The sequence below is a fragment of the Aquarana catesbeiana genome, linkage group LG01, assembly GCF_042186555.1.
Source record: "Aquarana catesbeiana isolate 2022-GZ linkage group LG01, ASM4218655v1, whole genome shotgun sequence".
In the NCBI taxonomy this organism is placed as follows: domain Eukaryota; kingdom Metazoa; phylum Chordata; class Amphibia; order Anura; family Ranidae; genus Aquarana; species Aquarana catesbeiana.
In genome coordinates this window covers 868,411,023-868,427,776 of record NC_133324.1, presented here as the reverse complement: position 1 = coordinate 868,427,776, position 16,754 = coordinate 868,411,023, and the positions used below count along the sequence as shown (strand labels likewise).

General features: G+C 45.6%; 1 protein-coding gene across 1 annotated transcript in view; it reads right to left on the bottom strand.

The window, feature by feature from the left end:
* The window catches only part of FBXL5 (F-box and leucine rich repeat protein 5), a 72,070-nt gene extending 62,936 nt beyond the window's left edge, over positions 1 to 9,134 (bottom strand). Inside the window, exon 1 of the mRNA XM_073609849.1 lies at positions 8,887 to 9,134. Coding sequence (XP_073465950.1) covers positions 8,887 to 8,970 — 84 coding nt within the window. The 5' untranslated portion in view covers positions 8,971 to 9,134. The remainder of the gene's footprint in view (positions 1 to 8,886) is intronic.
* Positions 9,135 to 16,754: the final 7,620 nt, after the last annotated feature.

Below are 16,754 nucleotides of genomic sequence, written 5' to 3'. Positions count from 1 at the left end.
CTGTTCTGATGCCCTCACACCTCCCTCCGCCACCGGGCGCCGATCACACAGTACATCCTTTCCTGCGGGGGGGGGGGCGCTTGAGGGTGCAGAACTATATCCTGTAGTGTCACAGGGGGTTGGAGGTGGCTATTCTGTGGTGTGAGGTGCAGAGGAGTGTCCAAAGGCGTCACAGAGGAGGGGGGGGTGGAAGAAAGGGGAATCAAGTGGTGTCACTGAAGTACAGAGGGCTATCCTGTGGTGTCACAGAGGAGCCACGCATGCGTAGCTCACATTTTCGGCCTGCTCTCTGTGCCTTAGCTATGTGACTCTCGTTCGCATGTGCAATAGTGGCATCACCCCGGCCAATCAAGCAGCCAAAAGATACAAAACCCAAAAGAAATACCAGGCGAACATCATGAAAGCGATGGGGAGCCGGCCAGAGTGCAGCGCTGGAGGGCTCAGTTTGTCGATAAGTCTGTCATAATGTACCAGTATGCAGTGCATACTAGTACCTGCAGGGGGCCCATTTCTGTAGCTTTCTCGCTAACTTTACCACCACTTTAGGAGAACGCACCAACCAAAAATATGGTTACCTGCTAACTTCAAAAAAGCTGAAAAGAATAATGACAATAAAGAATAATAAAGTAATTGATCAAGAAAAACATGGCAGCTACTCTAAGGGCTTGTTTACACTTGCTTCAATTTCTGCACACATTAAAGAGCCTACCGCTTCAACCTGCTTTTTTGATGATTCTGGAATGCTTCGGTGGAGCTGAATCAAAGCCTCTCGAAAGCTGCAGGTGCTTCAAGCGAGCTTTGCCATAGGCTTCTATGGAGGCTTTGAAGTACCAAAGCGACATGGAGTATCATTTTTAAAGAAAACGCAAGGTGTAAACAAGACTGTAAGATAACCATTTTATTTAGGGACAGGAGCTTTGACTGGCATTCAGAGAGCTTTAACAAAGCGTGTCTGAAGCCATGTTTTGGAGCAAGTGTAATTGAGCCCTAAAGGTGCAACTGCCAGGACTCGTCTTTTTTTTCTGCTTCACTACATGGATTGTGTCAACGATTGTGCATTCTTATACAAGGCTGGATCTTCTGGAAGCTATCTGACTTCAAACATTGCAACTAGTCATTGTGACTGCCACAGTATTACTGAAGGCGGTCACCTGATCTTGTCCATTTCAGCACAGCATGTCAGTGATCACGATGTCTACAGTCATTCTTGTGGGATGGCGGAGGATGAATCAGCATGAGTGGATTTCTGACTGATTGGTGCTGCCTGAGATGTCTACTGAATAACCCTAAACATGTATTTCTATGACTGAATATGCAAGTTAAAATGACCAGAGGGCACAATCCAACTGCATTAAAGGCAAAGTTTACCTCACATTTTTACAGGAACAGCGACCTACAGGAGCCTGCAAAGAATTGCATCTGCAATCAGAGGATCATGGGTGGGGATTGTTGAAGTATGCTTAAAGTGGACCCTCACTCCAAAACTAGACTTCACTTTATTGAAATCTATCCCCCTCCAAGATACAATGCCATTTTTTTGTTTGCCTTCTTTTCCAGCTCCACCCCACCCCCTGCCTGCATTCTTGCTTAGGTGATACTTAGGTCTCCTACAGTCTCTTGGGATACGCATGTCACACCAGCTGGAGGAACCTTGTAATGTGCCATCAGGAGGCTGGCTGCCTGAACCAGGAAGAGACAGCTGTCTCCCAATGACATCAGAGGTAAAGATGGTGACAGGACCCAGCAACACCAAATTCCCCAGGCATGCGAGTACATTTTATTTTTTAAAGCTCATAAACCTAAATTTTATTTAAAGTGGTGTTCCACCCCCCCCCAAAAAAAAAAAAAAAAAAATGCATTAATGTGCCAAATAAAATTAAAAAAAAAAAACATTTGGAAATTTTTTTTTTTTTTTAAACTCACCTCTAAATGCCTGTTGCTAGGGGGTCCCTCGTAGTCTGCCTCTTCCAGTGCCTGGGCTGGTGACATCACTTCCCCTCGGCACAGGAAGGGCTCTGCTCCCTCCCTCTTGTCAATCATCTGGGACCCATTACAGGTCCCAGGTGACTGAGCGGCCAATCACGGCGCGTGGCGCTGCTCGCACATGCGCAGTGGGTGCCCGGCTGTGAAGCCACAGCCCGACACCCACAGTTGCAATGCCGGCGCCGCCGAACGGAGGGGGAGACGAGCAAGGCTTCGATCCCCCACATCACTGGACCCTGGGACAGGTAAGTGTCCAATTAAAAGTCAGGTAAATAGGGTAATTTTGAAATTGATGGCAACATGTCTCAAAAAAGTTGGGACAGGGCCATGTTTACCACGGTGTAGCATGCCCTCTTCTTTTAACATTCTGTAAACATTGGGGAACTGAAGAGACCAGTTGCTGGAGTTTTGGGAGAGAAATGTCACATTCTTGATGATATAGGATTCTAACTGCTTTAGGCCCCTTTCACATGTGCGGATCCGTATTTCACCATCCGCTTGCACAGCAGGGATCACTCCGTTGATCCCCGCTGAGCCAGCAGGTGACAAGTCAGTCTCTGCACACTGTGCAGAAACGGCCCTGTCAGATCTCCACTCTCCTCTATGGGGGTGGGAAATCGGATGAAAATGGACTGCCTAGATTCCATCTGGATTTGGCAGAGTGGATCGGATGTCAGCGGACATGTCACTGCTGACATCCGTCGCTCCATAGAGATGTATGGAGCGATCGTTCAGGTCCGCCTGAAAAAACTGACAGGCGGATCTGAACACGTGTGAAAAGGCCCTAACAGTCCTGGGTCTTTTGTCATATTTTTCAATTCAAGATGCAACAAATATTTTCATTGATGAAAGGTCTGGACTGCAGGCAGGCTAGTTAAGCACCTGGACAATTCTAAAGACAACAGCATGGCTTTGTGGTAGGTGTGATATAGCATTGTCCTGCTGAAATATGCAAGGCCTACCCTGAAAAAGACATCTGGATGGGAGCATATGCATATATCTTTTAGCATTGGCGGTGCCAATGTGCCCCCCACCCCCATACCATCAGAGATGCAGGCTTTTGAACAGAGCACTGAAAACGAGCCAGAAGGTCCCTCTTTATTCCAGAGGACATGGCGGTTCCCATAGTTGGCAAAAAGAATGTCAAATTTAAATTTGTCTGACCACAGAACAGCTTTTCATTTGCAACAGACCATTTTACATAAGCTTTGGCCCAGAGAAGACGGCGGCGTTTGTGGATCATGTTCAGATGTGGCTTCTTTGCATGATAGAGCTTTACCTTGCATTTTTAATGGCACAGCGAACGGTGTTCACAGCAAATGATTTTTGAAGTATTCCTGAGCCCATGCAGTGATGTCCCACACATAATCATGCCTGTTTTTAATGCAGTGCCATCTGAGAGCCAGAGATCAGGGGCATCAAATATTGTGTTTCTGCCTTGTCCCATGCACACAGATTTCTCCAGATTCTCTGAATCTTTTATGATTATATGCGATAGATAGATAGATAGATAGATAGATAGATAGATAGATAGATAGATAGATAGATAGATAGATAGATAGATAGATAGATAGATAGATAGATAGATAGATAGATAGAAGTTTTGAAATTTTATGTTGAGGAACATTATTCTGAAACAGTTTGACAATTTTTAGATGCAGCTTTCCACCCCTCATTACTTCTGAGACAGACTGACTCTCTAAGATGCCCTTTTTATACCCAGTCATGTTACTGACCTGTTGTCAATTATACCCTTGGCACCAGGCCCTTTAAGGAGTTTCAAAATGCCAGGAGGCAGGGTGGGGTTTCTGATCATGTGACTGCCAGTATGCATCAGGAGCTTTCCGGTACCCGCTGGCTACTGCACTGGGAGCGCACTTCTCAGCACAGTAAATTATTTCAACAAGACTGCATATATGCAGCCAATCGACTGTAAGGCCCACCCACCGAACGGCTGCATATTTGCATACGGCCGGCATCAGGGGGTTAACCACTTAAGGACCAAGCCTCTGACATTTGGTGTTTACAAGTTAAAAACAGTTTTTTTGCTAGAAAATTACTTAGAACCCCCAAACATTATACATTTTTTTTTCTAACACCCTAGAGAATAAAATGACGGTTGTTGCAATACTTTCTGTCACACAGTATATTTGCGCAGTGGTCTTACAATTAAAAACTTTTTTTGAATTAAAAAATAAGAAGACAATAAAATTAGCCCAATTTTTTTTTATATTGTGAAAGATAATGTTACGCCAAGTAAATTGATACCCAACATGTCACGCTCCAAAATTGTGCCCGCTCGCGGAATGGCGACAAACTTTTACCGTTAAAAATCTCCATAGGCGATGTTTAAAAAAATTCTACAGGTTGCATCTTTTGAGTTACAGAGGAGGTCTAGGGCCAGAATTATTGCTCTAGCTCTACCAATTGCGGCGACACCTCACGTGTTTTGAATATGCGGCGCTGCTCATGTATGCGTTCACTTCTGCATGCGAGCTCGGCGGGACAGGGTGCGTTTAAATTTTTTTTTTTTATTATTATTTTACCTTTTATTTTACACTGTTCTTTTAAAAAATTAAATACAAATTTTGTCACTTTTATTCCTATTACAAAGGATGTAAATATCCCTTGTAATAGAAAAAAAGCATGACAGGACCTCTTAAATATGAGATCTGGGGTCAAAAAGACCTCAGATCTCATATTTACACTAAAATGCAATAAAAAAAAAAAAAAAAAAGTAATTTAAAAAAATAAATATATGTCTCTTTAAGAGCTATGGGCGGAAGTGACGTTTTGACGTTGCTTTCGCCTTGCAATGGTATGGAGACGGGTGGGGGCAATCTTCCCCTCAATCATCTCCATACCAAGCCAGTGAGAGGACCCAATCGCCTCCACCGCTACCGACAGCTCCAGTAAGCGGCGGAGGGCAACGGAAAGCGGCTGGAGGGCCCCTCTCCCACCGCCGATAAAAGTGATCTCGCAATCTGAAACCCGGACCGCTCACTGAAGAGGATACTGGGGTTATGGTAGCTAGCTGCTGCCATAACGATATCCCTCTTCAAAGTGCCAGCGTATATCGGTGTGAGCCTGTCCGGAAGTTTTTAATCTAATTAGTTGCAAAATGTTCTTCCAGCTCTTCTTTGTTAGCATCACGTACTTTGCCAGCTTTTTGTTGCCCTGTCCCAACATTTTTGAGACAGGTTGCTGCCATCAATTTCAAAATTACCTTTTTTCCCCTTAAAATAGTACAATTTTCCCAGTTTAAATATTGACATGTTTTCTAATTTCTATTGTGGATAAAATAAGTGGGTTTATAAGATTTGCAAATCATTGCATTCGGTTTCTATGCAGATTTAACACAGTGTGCCAACTTCTTTGGAATGGGGGCAAAATATCACCAGCCCTTGCGCAATGGCGATCCAACTTGGTCAATCACTATTTAGTAGAGATGCACCGAAGTTTTGGCGGCCAAAACATAATCGGACGAAAATGGTGTTATCTGCATTTTGCCGATAATTGCACCGAAAACACACTTCAACAGGAAGGTGCGGTTTTTTTAACTGACCAAAAATGCAGCAAGCAGGATTTTTAACACCACAATGGACCAGTGTGAGGATATACATAGAATTTAAAGGGATGCATTTTTCTTGAGCTAAAAAGGTGCCAATAATGGCAAAAAAATGCATATAAATTCATGATATTAAATTAAAAAGTCAAATACAATTTTATATATATATATATATATATATATATATATATATATATTTTTTTTTTTTTAAAAACCTCAGGGCCTGCCTGATCAGATACAGACTGAATGGATTGTTTAGGTTTGTCCTCATATTACGTAATTTTGGTACATCTAAAAGACTGTATGGAGATTGTACAGTGTAAGACCAGCTTAATGGTAGCCATACACACTGAGCTGATGGCAGACCTAAAGGAGATCGTACCAAGCTGAACATAAAATGTGTGCCATTAGCTTGAGGGAGGTCATACACACTACAACCTGATTGAAAATCTTTGTACAAATACCAAACTATGTAATGTAAAGATAAACTTTAACAAGCCATTCCATTTGTATACAATCGGTCAGTCCCTTTGTTATCCCAACACTTCATATCCTCGATATGTGCCTGCTGTATCATGTACTTGTATGAGAAAGTATCCTGTTCTCTTTGTATTGCATCCCTAGTGTTCCTACCAGTCCTTCTGCTTTCCTATTAAAAACGGACCACACTAAGCAGGAGAACACATCGTGGTCAGTTCTCCAGCTGTGATAGGAACTCAGTGTACTCTCCTGCAATCATCAGACTTGTCCTGACACACCCCTTCCCCCTCACACAGCCATTTACTGGGAAGCTCAGGGTACTGTTGCTTCTCCTCCCCAAATCTTATGTAGCTGTGAACAGAGGTAATGTGATCACTTATGAAAAAAAAGAAAAAAAAGGATTTTTTTTTTTTTTTATCTGTACACATATGTTTTGCCTTTCATTTCTATTTTAAGCTTGCCAGATCAAAATTAGGTCAGTTCAGCAGGGATCAGCCAAATTTCAGTCCATCTATGGTCAGGCTGTTTATACTTAGACCCCTTTCTCACTGAGGCGTTCTTCAGGCACTTTTGGGCTAAAAATAGCGCATGTAAAGCACCTGAAAAACACCTCCCCTGCAGCCCCAGTGTGAGAACCCGAGTGCTTTCACACAGCGCAGTGCCCTTGTAGGACATTAGAAAAAGTCCTGCAAGCAGCATCTTTCTGGCGGTGGAGGAGCGGTGTATACACTGCTCCTCCACTACCCCTTGAAATGAATGGGCACCGCTGCTGAAGCGCCTGCAAAGCGTTTCGGCAGCGGCACTACATGGGCGCATTTAACCCTTTATTCGGCCACTAGCAGGGGTTTAAAAGTGCCTCGCTAGCGCCCCCAAACTGACGGTAAAGCACCGCTAAATACTGTCTCCCCCCAAATACTGTAGCCACTGACTTTTAATATTAGGACACGTACATGTCTGGGAATCCAGCGATGTCGACACCCAAGCCAATTCTTCAATCGGTTTCAGGTGCAGGAGCCGGTGTTCTGCCGAGAAAGTTCCCCTCGGCGGATAATGACCCCTCTGTATTGCGCAGGCGCAGCGCTTGTACAGTACGAACAACAAGGGAGCCGCTGAAAATCTCCAAAGCAGAACAGCTGTGAGTCAGCTGGAGACGGCGCCTGCGCAATGAGTAGGACATTCTGCCCGACCCTGCCGCACGCTCCCGATGCGCGTGCTACTCTGCAAGGGGCGGATGGTACAGAAGAGGTTGAATATTCAATTAAATTAAAGGGCAGAGCTGTTTGCATGAGCATCGGGAGCATGCGCATTGTCTGGTAGCATCAGAAGCGTCTGTTAGATTGTGGTGTTCATTGCGCAGGCGCGGTGTACAGCTGACTCTCAGCTGTGTATGTTTGGCTATTTTCGGCGGCTCTCTGCCGGGGGAACTTTTTCGGCAAGCTTCGTACTGTGCAAGCGCTGCGCATGCGCAGTACAGGGGGGGTCCTTATCCGCCAGGGGAACTTTTTTGGCAAGACACCCGCATCTTTTGCTCAGGGAAACCAGCAATTAAGCCTTCACAGCCGGTTTCCTCGCATTTGCGAGTCGTGCTGCACTTTCTGATGTGGGGGGGTGGGCTAGAGGGGCCAGACATACCTCGCCGCGGTAATCTTACCCAGAAGTGATACTCCACACTCCCATCGCTTTGGAGTTTTGGCCACAATGAAGAGATTTGCCAGCACACCACGGATCATCAAGTTGAGTCCAAGTGATTTTTATTGAAGCAAGATCACATCATAATAAAGACAGTGCAACGTTTTATGGCCACGCAGGACCCCTTTATCAGGTATGGGATCACATCATCACATACCTGACAGAGGGGTCCTGCGTGGCTCTAAAACGTTGCGCTGTCTTTATTGTGATTTTGCTTCAAAAAACTGGCGCGCGCCCGCTATCCCCCTTAAAGGAGCCGACGTACAGCTATGACTGTTTGCAGGATCGTGCCAACCTGCCGCAGTATAACGACGTCGGCAAGCGGTTAATAATTCTTACCCGGAGGTGGGTGTGGGTATCTGTCAAAACCAGGTACCCACCCCCCCAAAAGTGCCAGATGTAGCAGTAGAAGAAGAAGAGGAGGAGGGGTGGGTGTGTGCGAACAAGAGGAGTTTCCCCTTTTGGGCGGCACTCCGCTTTAAGTTGATCCGATCGACTTCAGCACAAGCAGCCTGTTGGGGTTTTACTTGTCTGATCGGTGCTGATGACTTTAGCCGCCAGCAGTGATCATTGTATTCTGCCGGCGATTAAGTTTCCTCACGCTGCTTAAAAAATAACGGCACCGCCGTACATCTGCTAAAGCGCGGCACATTTTTTGGCAGCGGGTACCTGTGGGAAGACGTCTGGTTTTCACGCGGTCCCGCAGACGGCGGGGTTCATATAATCGACACACGTTCCCAAATACACCGCTCTTTTGTAGACGGGGGGGGGATTAGTTCTGAAGGGCACCCCCTCCCCCCACACATTGAAGGCGCAGCGTGTTTTCGGGTGTGCAAAAATGAATCACGGAGTCCTGAGTTTCTGCCTTTGAGTAAAAAATAAATAAATGTAAAAAAAAGTTGGGTTCCCCCTCCATGTACAGCAGCCCATACAAACATCCCCTAGGATGAGCCTAGGACTAGATTACACATGTGGTAGATGAGATTGTACAGTGTATGGACACCTTATATACACCTTCACAGATGATGTGATGACCTGAGAGGGGTGTGTGTGCTTCCTGTACAATGGCCTGCACCCCCCACCACACACCTCCCCCACCACCAGACCACACACCTCCCCCACCACCAGACCACACACCTCCCCCGTACCCAGCACCGCTCCCTCACCTTGTCACAGTACCGCCCGACCAGCTGCTTCATCCTCCAGTGCGGCCCGGTGAACACATCCACCTCGTCCGGGAAAGGAGCCATTCTCCACTCTCCATACAGAGCTCTGCACGTCAGGAGTCTCTCAGGCGGCCCACCGAAGGCTCCAGCGATGCTCACAGGAATCCACCAACAGCAACAACCCTCCTCCTCATTACAAGTGCGCAACTACGGCCTAACACACTCTGCGCACGCGCGGCCCTCCCTCCTCACCTCACAAGTGTGAAATGCAAGACTCCGATGGGTGTAACAAGATGTCCGCTTGCACCGCCTTCTTCGGTGTAGCGTTACCGTGGACGAGTGTGGGGTGTAGCAAGATGGCGGGAAATAAACGTCACTTCCGTTACAAATTCTGATGGGTCGCCTAATCTGACGAAACACCGGTCCACATTTCACGGCGCATGCGTGCTGCGAGAGGTCGCTGAAGCGTCGCCTCCAAGCGCTTTATCACGCATGCGACTCTCTCTGTTGCCGCGTGCTGGTCAGCTCCTTCTGCCACGCCCAGGCGACGCTAGAGAATGGAGTGCAGGGAGTGGGTTTGGTTTGACTTGTTGGATAAGAGTCATGTAAATCGTTGTACTTACTGTGTGCCCTGATCTTCAGAGATAGCACACCTCCTCATCCCACTCAGAGTTCTTATGGTGCCACATGCAGTCTATGCAGACATTCTGATTAGACATTTCTAAATAATATATACATGATTTATAATATGTAAATGTTTTTTTCATTGGTAACGACACATGCAGTATCCTGTAATTGTACATTGAAGAATTTTGTGTTCTTCAGGTGGTCCTATATTTCTGTGTCACCAAATCAGGGGTGGATCCAGCGTCTAGTCTTGGGAGGGGCACTGCCAGAAAATACGTTTTTTTGCGGCCAATTTATCGGGGAAATGGCTGGCGTTGGCGCTTCAATCATCCCGGCACCATGGTTGTTAGGATGATTGAAGCGCATTATTTCTATTATTACGTTGTTATATAAAATTAAATAGTTCAACTCACCATGATGCAGAATCAGTGGAAGCCCTGAGCGTGTCACTTGCCACCAGATGCGGATTGTCACCTGCCACAAGTTGCGGATTGTCACTTGCCACGTCACCTCCCACAAGTTGCGGATTGTCACCTGCCACAAGTTGCGGATTGTCACTTGCCACGTCACCTGTCACTCATTGCCGATTGTCACTTGCCACAAGCTGCGGATTGTCACTTACCACGTCACCTGTCACTCGTTGCGGATTGTCACTTGACACAAGTTGCGGATTGTCACTTGCCACGTCACCTGTCACTCATTGCCGATTGTCTCTTGCTGTGTCCCAGAGTCAGGCAGCAGAGAGATGATGCAATCCATAGCATCAGACATTAAAAACACATTGTCAGCCGCTATTGCTGACCTCCGCTTCGACATTCAATCAGTTGCTGCACGGCTGGAGGGAGTAGAAGCCACCACAAACAGGCAAGAAGCCACCATTGCACAAATACAACAGGTCTCTGACAGGCACTCTTTCCAACTGAGGGAAATGCACAGGCACCTGGAAGACTTAGATAATAGGGGACACAGGCATAATATAAGAGTGAGAGGGCTCACTGAAGCTGTGGAACCCGGCAACCTCCACCAATGCGTCCAGTCTGTTTTCAATAGCCTGCTTGACAGACCCCACGACTCCCCTATAGACATAGAACGTATACACAGAGCTTTACACCCTAGGGGCAGAGATTCTAATTCCCCCAGCTTAGTAAACTTTCCACTGAAAGAAGATATTCTCAAGCGTGCCAGAGACAGACGTCAGGTTCTTTACGAGGGAACAGAACTTAAACTCTTCCAAGATTTGTCCCCCATCACACTACAACACAGAAGGGATCTTCGCCCTCTTCTGGATCTCCTTCGCTCACGCAATATCTCCTACAGATGGAAATTTCCATTTGCCCTTTCAGCATCAGTAATGGGGCGCTCCGCTATACTACGAGTCCCAGAAGACCCGCCACAGTTCTGCGCCATCATGGATATTCCACAACCTCCGTTGCCTGACTGGTACAGCGATCAACGCATCCGGACATCACGACACCCAGACCACCGAGAAGATCCCATGGAATGGAACTCGCAAAGACCCAGACGACAAAGATCTCCCCCCAGCAACTCCTCCGCATCAAGCGAGTCGCCAACCACCAGACGGGAACCCCTTAGCCTCACCAGCCTATAGGAGACCTCGACAGGATTCCTAAGTCGCCTTCTGCACTCCAGACCGACATCCTACAGAAGACCTGGTCCTACTGTTCCCACCAAGGTTTTGTGAATTCTTTACGAGCTATACACAGTTTTAAAATTCTTTGTTCTTGTTTTTTTTTTTTTTTTTTTTTTTTTTTTATGCCTGACATGCCTGACATTACTTACAGCTACCCATCTGGCAACATACCAACCCCTCACTGATTTGTTTGAAATCACACCACCTACTTCTCCTGAAGGGACACCAGAAAAATACTACTCAGGGGTATCTCCTACCCTATATCTGCTAACTCTCCACAGATTGCCCACAGCCACTCCCACGTTCCCAACTTACAACTGGGATGTTCTAAAAGAGCACTAGGAACTATCCGGAGATAACGAGGCAAAAGCGGCCCTAACAACTGTCTACCGGATTGTCATCACATATCATTTTGTCAGAATTTATCTTCACTTCCAACCACGCCATGAACCACCTGACACAGACGCTACACAGATACCCTTTTTTCCCTTATATCAAATGCCAGGACAACGACTCGGCCCCATACAAGGCTTTACGAACCAGGGTCCAAAATCTGCACCTACCTAATCCCACCCTTGGCATTATCCAGTTGGGTTTCCATTCAATTGTCACACTGAGCTTAAACATCCGCAACCCCTATAGGTTTCTCAACCAGCCTACTACAAGTCCTGTGGATCAATATCGCCCTCAACCATGTGAAGGACACTTTCACCTTTCAGCACACCACAACTGCTCACCTGGAACAATTACCCGTGCCTCCCTAGAACTTTTCTCAGCTGTGGGCCACCCTACGCTTCCATCATACTCCCTGCCACAGGGCGTACCTCTCCATATACAGCAATAAGGCGCCCCTCCCTTTTTTTTTTTTTTTTTTTATATATTTATATAAACTTTTTTTTTTTTTTTTATATATCTTGCATATGAGGTAAAAATATTGTTATTGATTTGCCCAAACAAGATGCGAGGGAGAATTCTAAGTCCAGCGCCTGAATGAGCAAAAGAACTCAACAAATTTTACCTAGTACCCATGACCCAGAAAATACTCCTACGTACTTCCACACAAGAATCTGATAGGGGAGTGCTTTCATCTCTATCAACATGCTTGATCCACTAATTAACGCCTAGGGTTTTAAATTAATATTAATACAACATTTCTAGAACTTCAGACCTAAACACGACTCCCTCGCATCCTGTTCATCCTGCTTATCCGGTTCAACCGGCTTATTATGCTTATTCTGCTCATTGTATATCATGTCAGGTTGTATGATGCTATCCTACTTTACCTTATTGTATTCAGCATATCCCTCCTAACACGTCCAGCCATATCAATCCTCCTTTCAATAAATACACTTTAGCACTCCACCAGCAATTAGACTCAACACCCCTTTGATACACAACCATACATTCCCCCAAGCAAACGATACACCCATACCCTCAAGGGCCCAACCAACTTATGGAATCACGCAACACTTAACCTTGCCTATATCTCATACCTCATTGTTCTTTACATAGGGACTTCACCTCCTAACGATCCACACCCTCACGGGCTAAGAACAGTAATTTACAGACATGATGACCATACACTTGTTGAAAACTCTTTCTAGGGGTTTTTTTTTTTTTTTTTCTCTCTTTTTTTTTTTTTTTTTCTGCGTTTTGAAGAAATACATTAGTTGCTCTAAAAATGTTAGCTCTAAACTACATTCCTGTTTCAAGTATACTGAATAGGAACTATTCTGTCTCCCCCTGTCTGTCTGCCCTTACCACAGCGACTTGCTCTTTCCCTTCTTGACACGAAATATCAGTCCTCCATAGTGGGTCCACTTTAGTCTCAACCGGTCCTCCTATCCCCCCAACCAGCAGATTCCTCGTGTCTCTGCTGATAACAACCGGATTCCATTTATTCCTTTAGGTAAGGTAGCTGGTCTATCCTCACCTCCAGTTTCACCCCCACAACCCCAACTAACATACTCTTATCCTCATCACGACACAATCCGATTCCCTCTTACCTGACCCTCCCCTCACCCTTTTTTTTTTTTTCTTCTTTGCCCGTACCCCCACTTAAGGCCAGCGCTCCACCAAATACCCTTCCCCTATCGGCCAGATAAAACAGCCCCAATTCACACCGAAAATGCCTCTAAAGACCCTGACAACCCCTCTTACGCTAAAACTTCTCTCCTAAAATACCAAGGGACTAAACGTTCCTGAAAAACGCTCACAAGTACTTGCCTCAATGGAAAGCCATAAAGCAGATATCGTCTATATACAGGAAACACAATTCAAAACAAAATGCCAACCCAAATTAGACAATGCTTATTATACGACTGCTTTTCGCGCTTCAAACCCCAACTCAAAATCAAAAGGAGTCTCAATTCTAATAGCAAAACATTGCCCCATTGAAATAACTGACTCGATAGCGGACACTGATGGTCGTTATTTCATTCTCAAAGGCCACCTATGGAACAGACCAATCACCCTGGCCAACATTTACGCCCCAAATGTGAAACAAGTCCCTTTCTTCAGCAAAATCGCCTCTCTCCTCTCTTCCTTCCAATCAGGTATACTGATCCTAGGAGGTGATTTTAATGTCCCCCTCAATCCCATTCTAGATTCTTCCACAAGTACTTCCTCTCTCACGTTCCAAGCTTTACGCCACATACATCGCCAATTACACGTGGCGCACCCTCCATCCAGGAGACAAAGATTACACGTATTTCTCAACCCCACACAATCGTTATTCTAGAATTTACTATTTCTTCCTTATTCAACAGGACTTATCTCTTCTTACCAAAGCCACTACTGAACCCATGTTTTTGTCTGACCATCATCCCATCTCCATCACACTGACTTTCCCAGAGACAGTTGAAAGATCGAAAGTGTGGCGCCTAGACGCTTCCCTACTGACCGACAAAGCCAACCTAGACCACATACACTCCTGCATGGAATCGTTCTTCCAAACAAATAACACACCTGATGTTCAAGGATATACTCACCGCCCCCTTTCTCTCTACATTCAACTCTCTAACGTCACCTACACGTCCACCACACCGCCTTCTAGAAGCCCACATAACTGTGTTACCTAAAGAAGGGAAAGATCACACCAAAGTCTCCAATTATCGTCCCATCTCCCTCCTCAATGTGGATACCAAGCTCTTTGCCAAAATTCTTTCTAATCGCCTTCTTCCACTCATCCCCTCATTGGTGTCCACAGACCAAGTGGGTTTTGTTCCTGGCCGCGAGGCCAAGGACAACACCATCAAAGCTATTGACCTTCATTCCTGGCTGACTTCCTCCAAACAAAACGGCTTCTTCCTCTCATTAGATGCGGAGAAGGCGTTTGACAGGGTGGCCTGGGACTACATGGCTGCAACCCTACAATCCCTTGGACTAGGGAATAATATGCTTAATATGATCCTAGCCCTCTACTCAAGTCCTACAGTGCAAGTGAAAGTCAATGGCCGCCTGTCAAACGCCTTTGCTATATGCAACGGGACCCGCCAGGGCTGCCCCCTATCCCCCCTCCTTTATATACTTACATTAGAACCATTTCTTAACTGCATCAGAAACAACCCAAATATCTGGGGAATTTTTGTTTCTGAACACGAATTTAAAATTTCAGCCTTTGTTGACAACATATTACTGACCCTCGCAGAACCACACGTCTCCATTCCAAATTTATTAAAAGATTTCGCCCACTTCCAACATACCTCCAACCTCAAAATTAATTTTGATAAGTCGTATGCCCTAAACATCTCGCTGCCAGAAGATAAAGTATCGCTATGCCAAAACAATTTTCCCTTCACTTGGAAAACCAAAGCGATCACATACCTAGGCATACAACTCCCAGCCCATTTGGATGAGCTATATTCCTTGAATTTCACCCCTCTATTAACCTCGATTAAAAATGATCTACAAAAATGGGACACACCCTCCTTCTCATGGTTCGGAAGAGCCGCAATTTTAAGAATGAACGTTCTACCTAGACTTTTATATGTAAAGCAAGCCATCCCCATCCACCTACCTCCTTCCTTTTTCTCCACCTACAAAGCCATCTGTACTAAATTTCTATGGCGCAATAAGCGTACACGCATTAAATATGAACACCTTGTACTCCCCGGATCCAAAGGGGGCATAGGTCTCCCAGATATCCGTAACTACCACAAAGCATGCCTTCTCACCAGAATAGTGGACTGGAATATTCATACATCCACAAAGCAATGGGTTACGCTAGAAGAATCCATTTCCTCACAACCCCTAGCCACCACGCCATGGCTTCTGTCTAGACATATCCCACCCACTACATCCAAAAACTTACTCATAGGTCCTACGCTACGCTGCTTTCATGAAACCAAGACCAAACACTCCCTTTCGTCTAGTCCAGGCCCTATGACACCACTCCGTCTTAATCCTGAGTTCCCCCCGGGAATGTCTAAACAATTCCTATCAACTTCATGGCCACATAAACACATTCTGGCAAACAATTCTTCAATAAGGCCACACTGCTATGACAAGAAGATCTAGCCTCCCAAATGAAAGATCTCAAGTTCCCACTATGGACATACCTTCAAATACAACACTTCCTCCTAGACCCGAACCACAAACCGCTCTGGTCCTGCCAACTTACCCCCCCTGGAATCCCTATGCTCAGAAAACACACCACAGAGACATGTGGTCTCAACCATCTATTCATTACTTTTCGCCAAATATCCCACGAAAAACAAAACATGTCAATCCTGGGAGAAAGAACAATCCCTAAACCTCACAGACACACAGTGGGAGCAAATATTCGAAAAAATACTCAAGGGTTCAATATATATATCAACACAGGAAAAGGGCTATAAAGTACTCACGAAGTGGTAGAGAGTGCCGACCATTATACACAAGTTCGCTCCATCCATTCCCAACAAATGCTGGAGATGCAATTCTGAACCAGGATCTCTTCTCCACATTTGGTGGTCTTGCCCCATCATACAAAAATTTTGGCACGAAGTCCACAACATAATTTCCAGGATATCTACTTTCACATTAGAATTCTCACCTTCACAATTTCTATTGCACCATACCTCTATACCCAGACGATCTTACTTCAAATCTCTTGTGATGCACATGCTGAACGCTGCTAAGCGATGTGTTCCAATTTTATGGGGCAAAACCTATGCCCCATTGATCAAAGATTGGTTTCAGAGAATTGATACAATTGCCAAAATGGAAGAACTTATAGCCATCTCCCATGACAACATCTCCAAATACACCACTACCTGGTCTTGCTGGTCACAGTTCAGAACTACTCCTGAATATATCCAAACCATGAACTCCAAACGTTAATGGAGAGAGAAACTTCCCAGAACACCTTTCCCTCAGCCTCCGGGAAACTTAAGGCAGGGTAGATGGCAAACCAGGGCTAGACAGGAGGCCTAGGCCCCCCTGTGCCGGTCTATCCTATCTATAGTCTTCGACACCCTCACATGCATTTTTCTTCTCACCCCTCCCACCCACCTCTCCCCACCTATCCAACCCTCCCTTCTTTCCCAACAGTCCCACCACCCCCCCTACCACGCTCCATCTCTACACACATATAACTAATACACTAAAA